This window comes from Sturnus vulgaris, chromosome 17 (assembly GCF_052056855.1).
Source record: "Sturnus vulgaris isolate bStuVul1 chromosome 17, bStuVul1.hap1, whole genome shotgun sequence".
NCBI lineage: Eukaryota > Metazoa > Chordata > Aves > Passeriformes > Sturnidae > Sturnus > Sturnus vulgaris.
In genome coordinates this window covers 4,953,375-4,968,357 of record NC_142259.1, presented here as the reverse complement: position 1 = coordinate 4,968,357, position 14,983 = coordinate 4,953,375, and the positions used below count along the sequence as shown (strand labels likewise).

At 52.9% G+C, this 14,983-nt stretch overlaps 1 protein-coding gene across 2 annotated transcripts in view; it reads left to right on the top strand.

Moving 5' to 3' along the window:
* Positions 1-14,983, top strand: part of LAMA5 (laminin subunit alpha 5) — an 85,477-nt gene that overhangs the window by 58,564 nt on the left and 11,930 nt on the right. Inside the window, exons 24-51 of one of the 2 annotated variants that reach the window (XM_088174763.1) lie at positions 1,767-1,909; positions 2,005-2,111; positions 2,798-2,951; positions 3,237-3,397; positions 3,914-4,022; positions 4,544-4,641; positions 5,149-5,347; positions 5,743-5,869; positions 6,059-6,198; positions 6,954-7,069; positions 7,351-7,562; positions 7,668-7,872; positions 8,026-8,170; positions 8,729-8,869; positions 9,224-9,385; positions 9,527-9,628; positions 9,714-9,797; positions 10,017-10,247; positions 10,691-10,804; positions 11,082-11,209; positions 11,434-11,514; positions 11,913-12,127; positions 12,381-12,481; positions 12,921-13,101; positions 13,301-13,444; positions 13,518-13,669; positions 13,753-13,863; positions 14,745-14,856. In XM_088174763.1, the coding sequence (XP_088030889.1) occupies positions 1,767-1,909; positions 2,005-2,111; positions 2,798-2,951; positions 3,237-3,397; positions 3,914-4,022; positions 4,544-4,641; positions 5,149-5,347; positions 5,743-5,869; positions 6,059-6,198; positions 6,954-7,069; positions 7,351-7,562; positions 7,668-7,872; positions 8,026-8,170; positions 8,729-8,869; positions 9,224-9,385; positions 9,527-9,628; positions 9,714-9,797; positions 10,017-10,247; positions 10,691-10,804; positions 11,082-11,209; positions 11,434-11,514; positions 11,913-12,127; positions 12,381-12,481; positions 12,921-13,101; positions 13,301-13,444; positions 13,518-13,669; positions 13,753-13,863; positions 14,745-14,856 (3,975 nt within the window). Of the gene's footprint in view, positions 1-1,766; positions 1,910-2,004; positions 2,112-2,797; positions 2,952-3,236; positions 3,398-3,913; positions 4,023-4,543; positions 4,642-5,145; positions 5,348-5,742; positions 5,870-6,058; positions 6,199-6,953; positions 7,070-7,350; positions 7,563-7,667; positions 7,873-8,025; positions 8,171-8,728; positions 8,870-9,223; positions 9,386-9,526; positions 9,629-9,713; positions 9,798-10,016; positions 10,248-10,690; positions 10,805-11,081; positions 11,210-11,433; positions 11,515-11,912; positions 12,128-12,380; positions 12,482-12,920; positions 13,102-13,300; positions 13,445-13,517; positions 13,670-13,752; positions 13,864-14,744; positions 14,857-14,983 lie in introns of both variants that reach the window. The other variant, XM_014873820.2, reaches the window with a different exon arrangement.

Below are 14,983 nucleotides of genomic sequence, written 5' to 3'. Positions count from 1 at the left end.
GATCTCTGAGCCCACCTAGAAATCTGGACAGCAAATATTCTGGGAAACAATCTGAGCAAGACTGCATGGGAACACACCTGAGGCCATGGTGGGTGGCTGGCTGGTTGATTTTACCCCTTGGGATGCCACAGCCACACTGTCCTGCTGATGCTCCTCCTCCAGACCACACGTGCACAGCACAAGGCTGTCAACACTACCTACCCGCCTAATTTATCAGTGTGTGAAGTTCTCTCCTCTGTCTTGAGTTGGCATAGGTTCTGCCTTTGATGTGATATGCAAGGTTTGAAATGCCAAAATATTATTTTTCTGCCTTTTTTTTCTTTTTGAGAGGCAAAATGGCTTATTTTTATGTCCAGTAAAATAACACAGCAAGAAAAAGACTTACACAGCAGAAGAACAAAAAGAGCAGGAGCCGTGGTCATGCTTTAGGATCCCACCAAAGGTCAGGAAGTATTTAATCTATCCTATCCAAGCAGCAGAGCTCATTTGCCTTAAAAAAGTGCTTCACTTCTTGTGCAGAAGTAACGTGATTTTTCTAGTGCTTGCAAAGGCAAGCAGCCAAGCTGGTGCACCAACAGGATCCAGGAGGGCAGCATCCTTGGGAGGCTTCAGGAGTGCTGAGCCACCTCGTGTCTGGATGGAAAAGGTTTCACATGGCAAAGGACAAGCAGCCTGGAAAGAAGTTGGAAGATGTGGCTTGCAAAAGGGGAAGAAGTCTTTTCCAAGTATGGGATTTTCAGCCTGGTTTCTTCCACTCAGTTGTCTCAGTTGGATTGCCAGTTGCCTCAAAGGGATGTGAAACTTCAACCTGTCAATAAACCTACCCTGGTGCCAGTTCAGGGAAATCTCTTCACTCCTTGCATCCTCACCTCTGCTTTCCATCTGGAGAAGTGAGGTGCCAGCCTCAGCTGATGCCAGGCGTGTCACAGAGCTACCACACATGGGAAGGAGTTGTTAACCATCCCAGCAATAGCACAAGCCCTTGCCTTAGCTTCTGGTGCTGTGTGTTGTGCCTTGATGTCCATGTAGCACACCAGGACAGTCAGTGTGCCACATTCTCCACTTCTTTCTTCATCTCATCTGCTCACTGTGCAGCCATTCCCAGTGAATCCCTCTCACCTGTGCTCTTCAAAAGCTCCTGAGACTACTGGGCAGGCACACAGTGCTTCTAGATGCTGTATTGTGATTGCATCCATTAATGAAGAGTCTGTGGGACTGTCACATGAGCCAAGGAGCTGTTCAGCAGCAGCAGGATCAAGCCTTGCATTCTGTCCTGTCAGTTTAAAATCATGTCTAAAGCTCCAGTGCAGAGTCTGTGGTTGGCAGGAAGAAAGGCAGGAGCACACCTTGGGGGCCTGAATGTTTGCCAGAAGGCAAGCATCTTGCCTGTGGAGCTGGGGTCAGAATTTCCCTGAGGAAAAAATTACATCTGGGCAATTCTTTTTGTCTGTCTCACGATTAACTCTTCACAGATGAGTTCTTTCCTTTTCTAGCTGGCAAAACGCTCCTTGGCTTGCAACACTCTGTGCTTTGGGGATTCAGAGCACACCGTGAGAGGTCTGGATTTGCGTTAAGGATTGCAGTGATTTATATTTATTTCTCCCATTAGGCTATTGTGCAGATTGAGAGTGGATGCTTCTGTTCCAGGACAGTGTGGGATTGTGGTGCACTGGGAGAGTGCACTGCACCACAGAGCTGCTTCCCTCAGCAAAGCCCCAGGTGTTTCATTCCAGTCCCTTCACAGCTTCTCATCCCTCCCATTCCAGGTACAGAGCAGACCAAGCAGATTGTGTTTGCTCCCAGCACGGAGCCAGCCTTTGTCACTGTCCCCCAGAACAGCTTTGGGGAGCCCTTCGTGCTCAACCCCAACACCTGGTCTCTGGTTGTGGAAGCAGAGGGTGTGCTGCTGGTAAGGCCCTGTGCTCCACCCACCTTCTGGGGGCTCCAGCAGCTCCCTGGGGACCAGTGTCCCAAGCATAACCCCTCTCCCATCTCTCCTCCTAGGACTATCTGGTTTTGCTGCCCAGCTCATACTACGAAGCACCAATCCTGCAGCTGAAGGTCACAGAGCCTTGTGTCTACCAGCCAGCCCCTGAACAAGCCACCCAGAAGTAAGGATCTGCAGATGTTTGTGCTGAGCAGGGCTTGCTCAGCTCCTCTTGGCTTGGGGTTAAGGAATACACACAGTCCATACTCTGTGATGCAGGAAAACTGCTTTGTAGAGCACTCGGCTGAGGCTGATAAAGCTCGTGGAACCTGCACTGGCCCAGAAAGCCAATCCATGGATCCCTTATCCATGACACAGCCAGTCTGTGTTTTCTCCTGGACCCTGGAGGGCCAGCTCACCTAGCCCATCTCTCTGCTAGGCTGGGTTCCCAGTGCCAGGCTGTGTGTGTCCTCGACAATGGGTGCCATGAATGGGTTTTGCTGGACTATTTAAAATTAACAGAGTCTCTTAGTGTTTGGAGCATCTCAGTACATCTGCCTGCCCAGAACCTCTCTGTCCATGTCGGCAGGAAGGCTGACTGGGCTCTGCACACTGGTTGTTCCATCCACCATAGCAGTAGTCCCCAGGATAAAACCCAGTGCAAGGGAAGAAGCTTTTTGTTGTTACTGCTCTCCCTGGTCCTGTAATGCCCATTCTCTTACTCCCCAGTGACCAGAGCTGCTCCTTGACCTTCCTGATAGACCAAAGCCTTTTGCAAGCTTGGCTGGGCCCAGACTGTGTGGGTGCTCTCAACTTTTATAATCATGATGTAACTTCTGTACTTCACGATATTTTTCTGTGTGTTTCCAGCTGCCTCTTGTACAAGTACCTGTCTGTGGAGGGCTTCCCTGCCGTGCCAGGGGTGGATGCAGTGTGCAGGCTGGACAACAGACTCCCCAGGCTGTGTCCCACAGAGCAGCTCACCCCCTCCCACCCCCGGATGGCCACCTGCAGTGGCAGTGATGTGAGTGCCACTTCTGTTTGGACACTGCAGCACTCACCCTCCTGCCTGGGGCTTTATCTACACCTGGGCAGGTGACCAGAAGGGCTTCACACCCATGCAGCTGTGTGCCTGTGTGCCCCATTCAAGGCACCCAAACCCGGAGTCTCATGGGTTTTTACAAGCCTTTACAAACGTGTGAAGGTTTGCAAAGATTTGATGAGATTTGTCACATTGAGCTGCAGAGGAGGCTGGTTTGGAGCACAGGTATCCTGCACACCCTCCCTCAGTCATCCCTCTGTCCTCCAGGTGGAAGTGCAGCTGTCCCTGCCCGTGGCCCAGCCTGGGCAGTACGTGCTGCTGGTGGAATATGCCAACACCAACGCCCTGCAGACCGTGGGCATCACCGTGAGCTCACCACACTCGGCCACGCAGCAGGGCACCTTCACCTTCTACCCCTGTGTCTACAGGTATGGGCACCTCAAGGGACAAAGGGTCCGCTTCTCTGCCATGGCAAGGACAGCCTCCCTTCCAGCTGAACTTTTTTGGGTTTATCACGTAAACAAAGCAAGCTTCAGTGTTGTCCTTCTAAGCTCTGTGTGGCCAGACTCACTGTAGCTGAACACAGATTTTAGTGGCTGGCCATCCCATCTCAGGGAAGTATGTACCTGCCTCTGCCACGAGATAATTTTTTGCATCTGTTTAAAGCTGGATGTGTTGGTAGGGACCTTGACTTAGGGAATGACCTGCAGGCAGGTTTATTGGAGACAGGTCAAACCCTGTCTGACTTCAGATTGCAACCTTTGCAGTAGGAAACAAATGTTTGGGGTGTCCTTGGAAAACTTTGCTCTTGTGAGCAGCCAGAAAAAACATCAAAAGATTTCCAGGGATTTGTGTAAATCCCCTCAGGACATAGAGCTGGCAGGACAAGAAATGGGTCATGACCCTGTGCAAGGCTGGCTTCAAAATGTATGTTTCTCTTACAGTTTCCTTTGTCGAGGGATTGCTGTGGATTCCCAGAGTCGAATGGCAACTTTTGAACTCACCTCAGAGGCCACTGTTCGTTTCACCTCTGATCTGGCTGATTTCTTCCTGGTAAGGCTCCCTCTGAGGGCAGCTCTGTCAACAGGTCACAGGAAGGAAAGGTTGGGCTGGGACCCAGCCTGTAGAAGGGTTATCCAACCCTGTTTGGATTGGATACTGGATTCTAGTCTAGGTTTTCTAGTCCTGTTTGGACTGGATACTGGATGTTAGTCTGTGTCATGACCAGTCCAAGTGGGGAATGTGGTCAGTGGGGTGTTTTGAAGTAGATCATGGGACTGGGAGTGGGGAGGAGATGGGGAGAAGCAGCTGCTCTTGCAGAGGGAGCTCTGTAGCAGTGGGACAGTTCCTTTTTTATCTTGAAGACATTCCTTGTTTAGCCAAGGATAGAAGAATTCCACCAATACGGAGCTTCTAAATGCCATAAGGCTTGTGCCAGGGAATGAGGGGCAGTAAGCAGATGTGTGGCTGCCATGCATTAGCTGAAGTGCCTGCTGGCTGCTGGGCACAGGGACTGCTGTGGCTCCAGTGGCAGAGGCTGTCACATAACCAAGTGTCTCTCTCTTGTGTGGCAGCACAAAGTGTACCTGATCCCTGCTGCACAGTTCACCATGGAGTTCATTGAGCCAAAGGTGCACTGCATCAGTGTCCATGGCACCTTCTCATCCAACAGGTGAGAGTCTCAGGTCCCCCTTAGCTTTAGCAGGAATGGGACTGTTTCCAGAAACATTTGCTTGTCCCGCTTCCCTCAGACTCAGAGACTTTTTAAGTTCTTGATGAAGAAATCTCTGGGGTGAAGCTCTTTGCTTGTGTCTCTGAGCACAGAGTGGGAGTCAGACTGATGGTTCTGTACCTGAGCCCCACTCTGCCCCCTGGGGCAGACACTCAAGTGTCATCCCACATAGGCATTCCTGTGCTTGCTCACATACAGCAAGATACTTGCTGAATCCAGATTTTTGGATAATAAATTATTAGCAGAGGAATTAGCCTGTGCCAAGCTCCTGTTCTTCCTGCAGAGCCCATGTCCCAGAGCCCCAGGAGTGCTGGTCCTGAGCCCTCACTCAGCATGCACATGTTGTAATCCACCCGGGAGCACAGGGTGGGCTTCCCTGCCAGGACCTCAGAGCCTCTCTTTCTTTCTGGAGGTACTCACATCCTTTCACTCCTTGTTTTTCAGCAGCTCCTGTGTCCCCTCAAGGTTCCTGAAGCTTTCTCAGTCGATCGTTTTGGAGGGTGCCCAGGTTCTGCCCATTGCCCCAGAGGTGCCCCTGGCTCAGGCTGTCCATGTGGCTCCAGCTGGGGTGCCAGTGGAGCCTGCTCCTCGTCCTCCCACAGCCATGGACCCCACTGCAGAGCTCATCCTCCTGCAGTCCCCACAGGTAGGGGCACAGGCGTGGGTTGGGCTGCTTTGCTGGTGCTGTGACACTGGGGCAGGGAGAAATTTTCCTTTACCTGTTGTTAAATGCTTTATGAATTAGCATTTTTAGAATTTAATCTGAGCTTTAAACTTCTCCCTGAACCTGTAATTCCTGTGGACTCACCTGTCTTGGCTTTATCCAGCCTTGTTTGGTTCTCTGGGATCCCAGGATTTTCAAGTGGCAGCATTAGAGGGGACTGAGAGCGTGGAGGCATGGGAGACTTAATTCACTGAATTCTCAAGACCTGGCAGTTGTGCAATAAGAGCACAAATCTGTGCAATAATTAAAAACCATCCCGGCTGTGGGTGCAGGTGTCAGCCACGGATCTTTGTCTGTGTTCTCCTGTTTTGGGGCAGGCTGCAGTGGTGTTTAACAGCAGGATCCAGACCCTGGGACGCTATGCCTTCATCCTGCACTTCTACCAGCCCAACCACCCCACCTTCCCCGTGGAAGTGCTCATCAATGGTGGGCGCATCTGGCAAGGTGAGAGGAGCAGGGACCTGGGGAAGGTCTGGTTGCCAGAAGCCCTGGGAGTTTTCCATGCCAGAGGATGACTGTGGCTTCTTCAGGGATTGCAAAAACGAAGCAAGACTGACTTATCCCTTCCAAACCGGGAGGATGTGATGGGGACTCAAGGGACATGTGAGACCAACACATTTGTTGTCTTTTCAGGTCAGACCAGTGCGAATTTCTGCCCACATGGCTACGGCTGCCGGAGCCTGGTGGTTTCTGAGGACCAGATCATCCTGGATGTTACTGATAATGACCTGACTGTGGTTGTTCGAGTGCCAGAGGGCAAGCAGCTGTGGCTGGTGAGCTTCTCTCCAGGAAGCTCCCAGAGCATGCTGGGCAGGCTTCAGCAGAGGGCTTTTCATTGGATTCTTGTCACTGTGTGACCACAGGAATATTTCTCACCATCGCTCAGTCTCTGAACTACCCTAGAAAGTTGGAGTCTCTAACCTTAGTGGTGTGGAATTGAGGGCACCATTTACAGGGGCAGCTTCTGTATATGATAGTGTCCTTTTTTGTCGGGTTTTGATACCTAACCAGGCAGAAATTGAAGCTGTTACTTTGCATACATAGTTTGTGATAATCCAGAATAAGCCTTATTCCTGCTCTAGCGATATTTTAAACCTGCATAATATTGTTTGTTCAGGCAGGCCTTATCAAGAGAGTAGGTATCCCTTGTTATTCTCAAGCAACAGGACTAGAAGATTGACCAAAATTTGGATAAATGGCTGCAAGAAAGAATTGGAACCTTCATGTGTAGAAATTTCAGATGATAAAGACTGCCTCCCTGCTGAGGCACAGCCAGTGCTGTGCTCTGGAGGTATTCTGCCTGGTTTTAGTCCAGTGAATTTGTGCTGTTGCTCATGTGGAGCTTTATGTTAGATGGGTCCTGATGGACAGACCTTAATAGAGAGGTGACTCCTGGTCTTTGCAGGACTTGGTGTTTTTTGTTCTGTCCCAGCAAGACATGAAAGGTTAAAGGTGCATTTGGACTTGGGAGTCATTTTGGGTGGTGTTTGTCTGTCTGAGAGCCTGACTCACCCCCCTTGATTTGCAGGATTACATCCTTGTGGTACCTGAGGACAGCTACACCTCCCAGTACCTGCAGGAGGAACCCCTGGACAAGTCCTATGATTTCATCAGCAGCTGTGGCATCAATAGCTTCTACATCAAGTGAGATGCTTGGTTTGGATGATCTGGGTGCCTGCTCTGCTGTCTGCAAGCTGCACACTCTTCAGGGAGCAGCACCCCTTCCCTTCATGTGTGCTAGGGAGGGAGCTGGTTGAAGTTTTCCTTCTGTTGACCAAACAGTATTGTTTGGGTATTTGGGAGCTCTCAGTGTCACAGTGCTCTCCCTCCCGCTAGCCACCCATCAGTGCAGGAGATGCTGGATTTGGGGTGCTGGGGAGGCTGTGGGGCTGTGCAGCACTGACTCCTCCCTCCTTCCCCTGCAGCCCCAGCACATCCTCCAGGTTCTGCCGTGACTCTGCCATCTCTCTGTCCCTCTTCTACAACAACGGGGCGCAGCCGTGCCGCTGCCACGAGGCGGGGGCACGGAGCAGCCAGTGCCAGCCCTTCGGGGGACAGTGTCCCTGCAAGTCCAACGTCATCGGCCGCGAGTGCTCCCGCTGTGCCACCGGCTACTGGGGCTTCCCCAACTGCAGGCGTGAGTTCTCCTCTCCCATCTGCCTTCCCAGTGCTTGCTCTGTATCCGTTGCCTTGGGTTCCTGGGTCTGGCTGCCCAAACCCAGCTTTTTTCTGCCCCTTGCAGCCTGTAACTGTGGGACACGTCTGTGTGATGAAGTGACAGGGCAGTGCATCTGCCCTCCCCACACCCTGAAGCCAGAGTGTGTTGTCTGTGAGCCCCAAACCTTCGGCTGCCACCCCCTGATCGGCTGTGAGGACTGCAACTGCTCCCGGCCCGGCGTGCAGGAGCTGACAGAGCCAGGCTGTGACGTGGACAGTGGGCAGTGCAGGTGAGGGAGCCTTGTCCTGGCACTGGGGACACCGGGCAGCATCTCTGGTCCCTGCTGGAGTGATGGGACACCTCGACAAGCCGAAGGGAGGAAATGTGCAGAATGGGGGTGAGGAAAGCTCTGAAAGCTCTTCTGGCTCTTGTGTCCACCCAGGTGTAAGCCCAACATCATCGGGCGGCAGTGTGACCTCTGTGCCCCTGGCTACTACCATTACCCCGACTGCCGGCGCTGTGACTGCCACCAGGCTGGCACCGAGGCCAGCGTGTGTGACCCGGTCACGGGGCAGTGTCACTGCAAGGTCAGTCCCTCCGTGCCTCCAAGGGGTGCCTTTCTCCTTGGCTCCACTCTCCTGCTGTGGCAGGGGCTGTGTGTGCCCAGCGTGCCACAGGGAGCAGGGCTGGACCAGGAGAGTGCCTGAGCTGCAGCCAGGCTGCCCCATGGGGTGGTGGGTTCAGAGCACCCTGAAAAGCTCCAATCTCCTCATCCTTCCTGGCCATGAAGGTTCACTCCTTGGGCTGTCACAGGGGGAGATGGCCAGTGTAAGTCCAGCCATGTGTCAGAGCTTGTTGCAGGTGGAGCTGTCAGCCCTCCTGGCTCCATGGCAGCAGAGTAACTCAAACAGCTGCTGAGCTGCCTGCTCCAGCCTCTTTGTAGGGGTTACAAGTGCTCTCTCTAGATGAGTTTAATGTTTGGTGGGTGCTGTACAAGCAAACCTGTCTGGTGGACAGCTTTAATATCTGCCAGCGCCACAGCATTGTTCCTTGATCACTCAGTTAGCCTTTCCTGTCCTCCACTGAACCCTTGTGAGAAGCTGTTGAGAACTCTTGAGGACTGTTGAGCTTTGCTTGTCTTTCAGGAAAATGTGGAGGGCCTGAGGTGTGACCAGTGCCGCCTGGGGACATTTTCTTTGGATGCCACTAACCCCAAGGGCTGCACCAAGTGTTTCTGCTTTGGTGCGACCGATCGCTGCCGCAGCGCCGAGAAGAACCGAGCTGAGGTGAGAGGGGCTGGGGGCCACCAGAGCCTGCAGGTCAGGTGTGCTCCCATCCACCTGGCTCCCTGCTGCCCTCGGGTCTCTGTCCTGAATTAGTCCTACTGAAGATACAGGAGGAGGGTTATCTTTGACTCCCTGTGCCCATCTCCTGCTTTCAGCCCCTTTTCCTGATCTCTGGGTTCTCATGTGCTGGGCGGGGGTGATGATCAGCTTTCCTGTGGCTTCATCAGGATGCATGTGAGGTGTGAGCCTGTTATTCCCCTTTCTGCTGCTCTGGGACCTGCTCTTCTGGAGCATCAACACCCAAATACTTCCTGTAACTCCACTAGGAGACCCACAGTTGCTCTTCCCCTCCAGTTTGTCGACATGAACGGGTGGCTCTTGCTGAGCAGCGACCGCCACGAAGTGCCAACATCTCTGAGCCCACGGGAGCAGCTCGTCACTGCTGACCTCAAAAACCTCCCAGATGCCTACCAGGAGCTCTACTGGGTTGCACCCAGCTCCTACCTTGGGGACCAGGTAAGAGAATGGGGAACCACCCTGACCTCACCAGCAGCCTGGCATGCAGGCACTGCTCACACTCCAGTTGAACACGGCCACCTCTGTCTTGTCTCAGTGGTGTGGACTTGCAGCCACAGATGGGATTTGTCTCTCCCTCAGGTTTCCTCCTATGGAGGGCACCTTCGCTATGAGCTGCACTCCAACCCTCGCAGGGGTGATGTGTTCATTCCCATGGAGTCCCGGCCCGACGTCATCTTGAAGGTGCAGCCCAAGAAATCCCCTGGTGCCCTCTGCTGATCCAGGAGCAGGATGAGGTGATGACTGACGCCTTCCTTGCTTTTCCCAGGGAAATCAGATGAGCATCATGTTTCTGGAAGGAGCCTACCCATCCCCAGGGGAGGCACATGAAGGCCGGCTGCAGCTGGTGGAGGTGAGTTTGCACACACAAGTGAAGTGCTCAGATAATGCAGGAAAGGACAAGACCTCATGCAGGCAGAGAGGTGGTTGCTTTGAGCTCAGCATTTTAGGTGCTGCAGGACTTTTTCACCCATGCAAAGGGGAAAAAATGCAGCAGCATGGATGTGGAGGCTGGGCTGGATATTCAGGTACCTGTGCTTCCTCCCAGTAATGTCAGGTTTTCTCTCACCAGGGTAACTTCAGGCACACAGAGACTCACAACCCTGTGTCCAGAGAGGAGCTCATGATGGTGCTGGCAAACCTGGAGCAGCTGCAGATCAGGGCACTCTTCTCCCAGCTCTCCTCCTCCGTGTCCCTGCGCCGCGTGGTGCTGGAGATGGCAACAGACACAGCCACGGGCATCCGTGCCAGCAACGTGGAACTGTGCTTCTGCCCAGCCAACTACGAGGGAGACTCCTGCCAGGTAAGGGGCAAGTGGACCTGCTGTTGCAGTCAGAGGGGTCAGATACTCATGTTTTGGGTACCAGCTGCCTCCAAGCTGGCTCTTGAGGGCTTCGGTTGAAATGACAGTTCAGCTTGTTCCAAAGGAAGGAGCAGTTCCCCACCACAACACTGTGTATTGGGAGAGGTGCAAAAATTTCATCTCCCTTCTTGGAGGGGACATGATGGGGAAATCATTCAAGTGTTGCAGTACGTTGGAATGGGTCCTTCTCTCTGGCCAATTCTCTCCTGGTTAAAAGGAGCAGGAGAGGGAACTGCACTGAAAAATCTTCATCGTTGCTTATAATCTTTTCTCCATCAGTACAACCCACGGGGAATTCTGTCATGGGAACTAATTAAGTTTCTTTGCTTTTCCCAAAAGTATCAGGCTGTTTTTCAGATCTCTGCCTTTTTCTGTCTCCTCAGGAATGTGCTCCAGGTTACTACAGGGACACCAAGGGTCTCTTTCTGGGAAAATGCATCCCCTGCCATTGCAATGGCCACTCAGATCAGTGCCTGCCAGGCTCTGGGATATGCCTTGTAAGTAAACAGTGGAGCAGTGTGATATTTTGGAGTTAAGAGGTCTGTAGCATGTGATTCAAAAGCTCTTTACATACTAACTGGGCTGGCAGAACCATGCCTGAGTTGGAGCATTGGCTTCACTGTTTCAGTGGTGACCCTGCTCAGGGTTAGCTGAGGAGGATGCAAAGCAGTTCTGGGAGAGAGGAAGGACTGAGGCATCCTGATGGGGAGTTTTTAGTGCATCTACCATTTCTTGTTGTCAGTGCTGAGCCCAGGGCTTGCCTTTTCCTTGCAGAACTGCCAGCACAACACAGAAGGAGACCACTGTGAGCGATGCAAGGACGGCTACATGGGCAGCCCCTCTGGCCAAGAGCCCCTGCAGTGTGTTGGGTGCCCGTGCCCTCTTTCAGTTGCCTCCAACAAGTAAGCACCCCAGGATAGGATTGCCTGTTTGGCCTCACTGTTTAACCACTGGAACCATTCTGTTCCCCACCAGGTCAGGTGTCCCAATGCCAGCCTTGTCCTTGTTCCCAAACCGTGGTCATAGCTTCTTATCCAAGGCCCCAGCAGCCCACTATGAGTGATCAGCTGCCCTGGCACCACGTCAGGAATAACTGCTCCTCACTGTGTCCTCATTCTCATTTCAGTTTTGCTGTTGGCTGTGTCCACAAGGGTTCCAACATGCAGTGCCTCTGCAAGCCAGGCTACGCTGGACCAAACTGTGAGCGGTAAGGGGGGTGGCACCCGTGTTTGGGGTCAGACACTGGTCCTGTGCAGCCACTGCTGTGGCAGAGAAGTTGTCCCCTTAAGGACTGCAGCAGAAACAGTTGGCTCTGCCCCTGTGTGATTTGTTCTGGCAGTATTTCCTTCAGTCCTTTCCAGCCTGCAAATGCCCAACTGCTGAAATTCTGTTACTGTGGGTGTATGACTTAGATGTGCTTTGCCTTGACTTGCAGCCTGTGATAAAGGCACCTTTCTGAGGTATCACGAAGCAAAACACAAAGTGCTTTGAGATCCCTGAGGGCTGCAGCAGTTACAAGTGTTGGATGCTCACGCTGTTCCAGTTGTGCAACTGCAGTGCACGCTGCAGGATCCTCACCCTGTTGTAACTTGAGTGTTTCTCCAGGTGTGCCCCGGGGTACTTCGGCAACCCCTTGGTGATCGGCAGCTCGTGCCAGCCCTGTGACTGCAGCGGGAACACGGATCCCAACATGCTGTTCAGCAGCTGTGACTCCCTGACAGGCGCCTGCTCGGGCTGCATGCACCACACGGCGGGCACGCACTGCGAGCTCTGCGCGCCCGGCTACTACGGGGACGCCGTGGTAGCCAAGAACTGCACACGTGAGTGGGGCAGGGCAGGCAACCCAGGGGCAAGGGGAGGGTGCCCGTTCCCAGCACTGCTCGTCTCCCTCTGAGGAACAGCAGCCCAACTGCAGCTTGCAGAAGAGGTTATGGGAATAAGTTGTTGTGAGAAACAAATCCAAGAGGAGAGAATCTGTCTTAACTTCGATAGATAAGGGGGAAATAGGCTTCCCTGTTAGCAGTAAGTGTGAAGGATCTTCAGTGTAATACTGGGTATATTTTTCCCTGGCAGAGTGCAACTGTTCACCTTGTGGGACTGACTCCTGCCATCCACAAACTGGCCAGTGTTTCTGCAAGACTGGAGTGACAGGCCAGCACTGTGACCGCTGCGAGGTGAGGGTCCTCTGGGCCCTGGGATGGTGCCTGTCCTTGTCATGGGGGTGAGGGGCAGCCCTGGTGTCTCATCCCCCAGGCCTGTGAGCAGAGCAGGGCTGGTTGCCAGTTGGTGAAGGCTGCATTTACATTATACATGGCAAAAGCCTATTATAAAGATCTGGCAGCAAGCCGTGGAGGCAGCATTGCAGTAAAGTGGCATCATTTGGGAAACTGCAGTAAACCCTGTTTTCCTGAGCGCATCCAGCTTGGGCAAGGGCAGATACACAGGGCAGTGCCATGGTGTTCATGTTCTCACTACAGCTCCACATCTTTACCGTGTTGCTCTGAGTTTTGTGGCGCTCAAAACACACCTAGAAAGGAAAGATGGGGTCTTGTATCACTGACCCAGGAGAGAGGCACATTTGCTGACCAGGGATCCATGTCCTGTTTTCCCTAGGAGGGGTACTACGGCTTTGAGGGATGCTCGGGCTGCCGGAGGTGTGACTGCGACGTGGGCGCCGTGGGGAGCAGCTGCCACGTGCAGAGTGGCCAGTGCAGCTGCCTGCCCGGGGTCAGCGGCCCACGCTGCCACCAGTGTGCCCCAGGCTACTGGGGCTTCAGCCAGGGCGGCTGCACAAGTGAGTGTGGGGTCCCAGCTGGGAGCACTGGGACAGGGCTGTGCTGCTGGTCCAGGTGTTGAAGGTGGAAAAGGGCCTGTGCACTCCGCTGCGTTGCACAGGGAACCGCTGGATGAGCACAGCTGGAATAAAACCACTCCTTCCCCTGTCTCCAGAGTGCTGAAAGCACAAAATGATTCTGTGTTACTCGACCCTGCAGAGTGTGAGTGCAGAGGGGGCTCCTGTGACCCTCGCACTGGGGAGTGCACGTGCCCCAGCGGGCTCACGGGGAAGCAGTGTGACGTGTGCCTGCGCGAGCACGAGATCCTGGTGGCGAACGGCCCCGACAGCATGAAGTGTGAAGGTCTGTATCCCATGGGAAAGAGGGGAGGGAAGCCTGGGAGAGGGGCTGTGCTGACTGCTCTGTTCCCCTGCAGTGTGTGACAGCTGTGTCCTGCTCCTGCTGGAGGACCTGCAGAGCATCGAGATGTCCTTCCCGTCCATCCGTGGCCAGCTGGTCACCCTCAACGCCAGCTCCATCGCCTGGGCTCGCCTGCACGGCCTCAACGGCACCATAATGGCCATTGCTGTACGTGGCAGGTTTCACATCACCTTCTGCCCATGGTTACTGGCCTGTTGGCCTGATTTAGCCTCTTTTTTTTTTTCCCCTAGAGCCAGCTCCGTGAGTACCACAGAGCCATGAGCAGAGTCAGGCAAAGGACTGATGAGCTGGAGGATGAGAGCATGGATCTCACACAGGACCTGAATGCGCTGCAGCACAAAGTAGGGTATTTCTCCATCTTTCTTTGCTAGAGCACAAGTCCCCCTTCTATCAAAATGAGGGCTTTGAAGGCTGTGAGGAGCCTAGTTGATGCAGGTTGGATCTTCTGCTTGACCAGAGCTAAATTGCAGTGTCACACGCTCAAGCTGGATTACCTGCTTTTCTCCCTTGGAGAACTGTTAAACATCTCATGATATTTGGTAGTTTTTTTATTTGCTGCTTGCTTTTGAGGTGGCTCCAACTTAAAGCAGTAAAAATAAATTCAATCAAGTAGCACTCAAAGAAGAGGCATACAAGTAAGGAACATAAAATATCTGGGTCCATCATAGATGGAATCTGTATCCAGGCTAAAACCCAGAAGTTGTGTCTTCAGAGAACTTACAAACTGAGCGGGATTTGATTTTATTTGATTTGATTTATAAACTGCCTAAATTCTCCTAATCTGAGGGAGAGGGAAAAACCTCTACTTGATGACATGCTTCCCTAGACAGCTGGAAAGACAAACTGCCCCTGTGTGTAACAAACAGCCAGACTGCAGCCCCCTGTCTCTTGATCAGGACTCAGGTGTGCCTGGCTCCAGGCTTTGGGGCTTTTCCTGTGTTAAGAGCACAGAGCAGTGCTGAACTCTGTGGTGCTGGGATTGTTCCAGCATCCAGAGCCTGTTGCATTGGAGCTGTATTTACTGCTTGTGCTTCTCTGAAGGTGCTAAATAAGATCATCCTTCAGTGTCCATTGTAGGACAGCAGCAGAGGACAGGCTCGTTCAGGGACCTCACAAGCTACACATTGCCACACCTTGTGTGCCTTTTGGGAGCAACAGTCCCACTGACAAATAACATAAAATGTCATCTCATACTTGAGCTAAGGCAGTGTTTTTGTGGTAGATGACCATGACTCACAGAGAAGCAATCCGTGTTGAGCAGCACACGAGGGACATGTACCAGAGGGGGGAGCAGCTCCTGCTGCACATCCAGAGCATCCAGAGGGGCATTGCAGGTATGTCAAGAAGGGTCTTCACTTCGGGGTTTTTTCCCTGTGATATGCCATGCTCTTGATTTCAACCACTGCCAAATACTGCAGTGCTTAGAAAAAGCCTTGGAGAGAACAAGGGAAAATACAGATG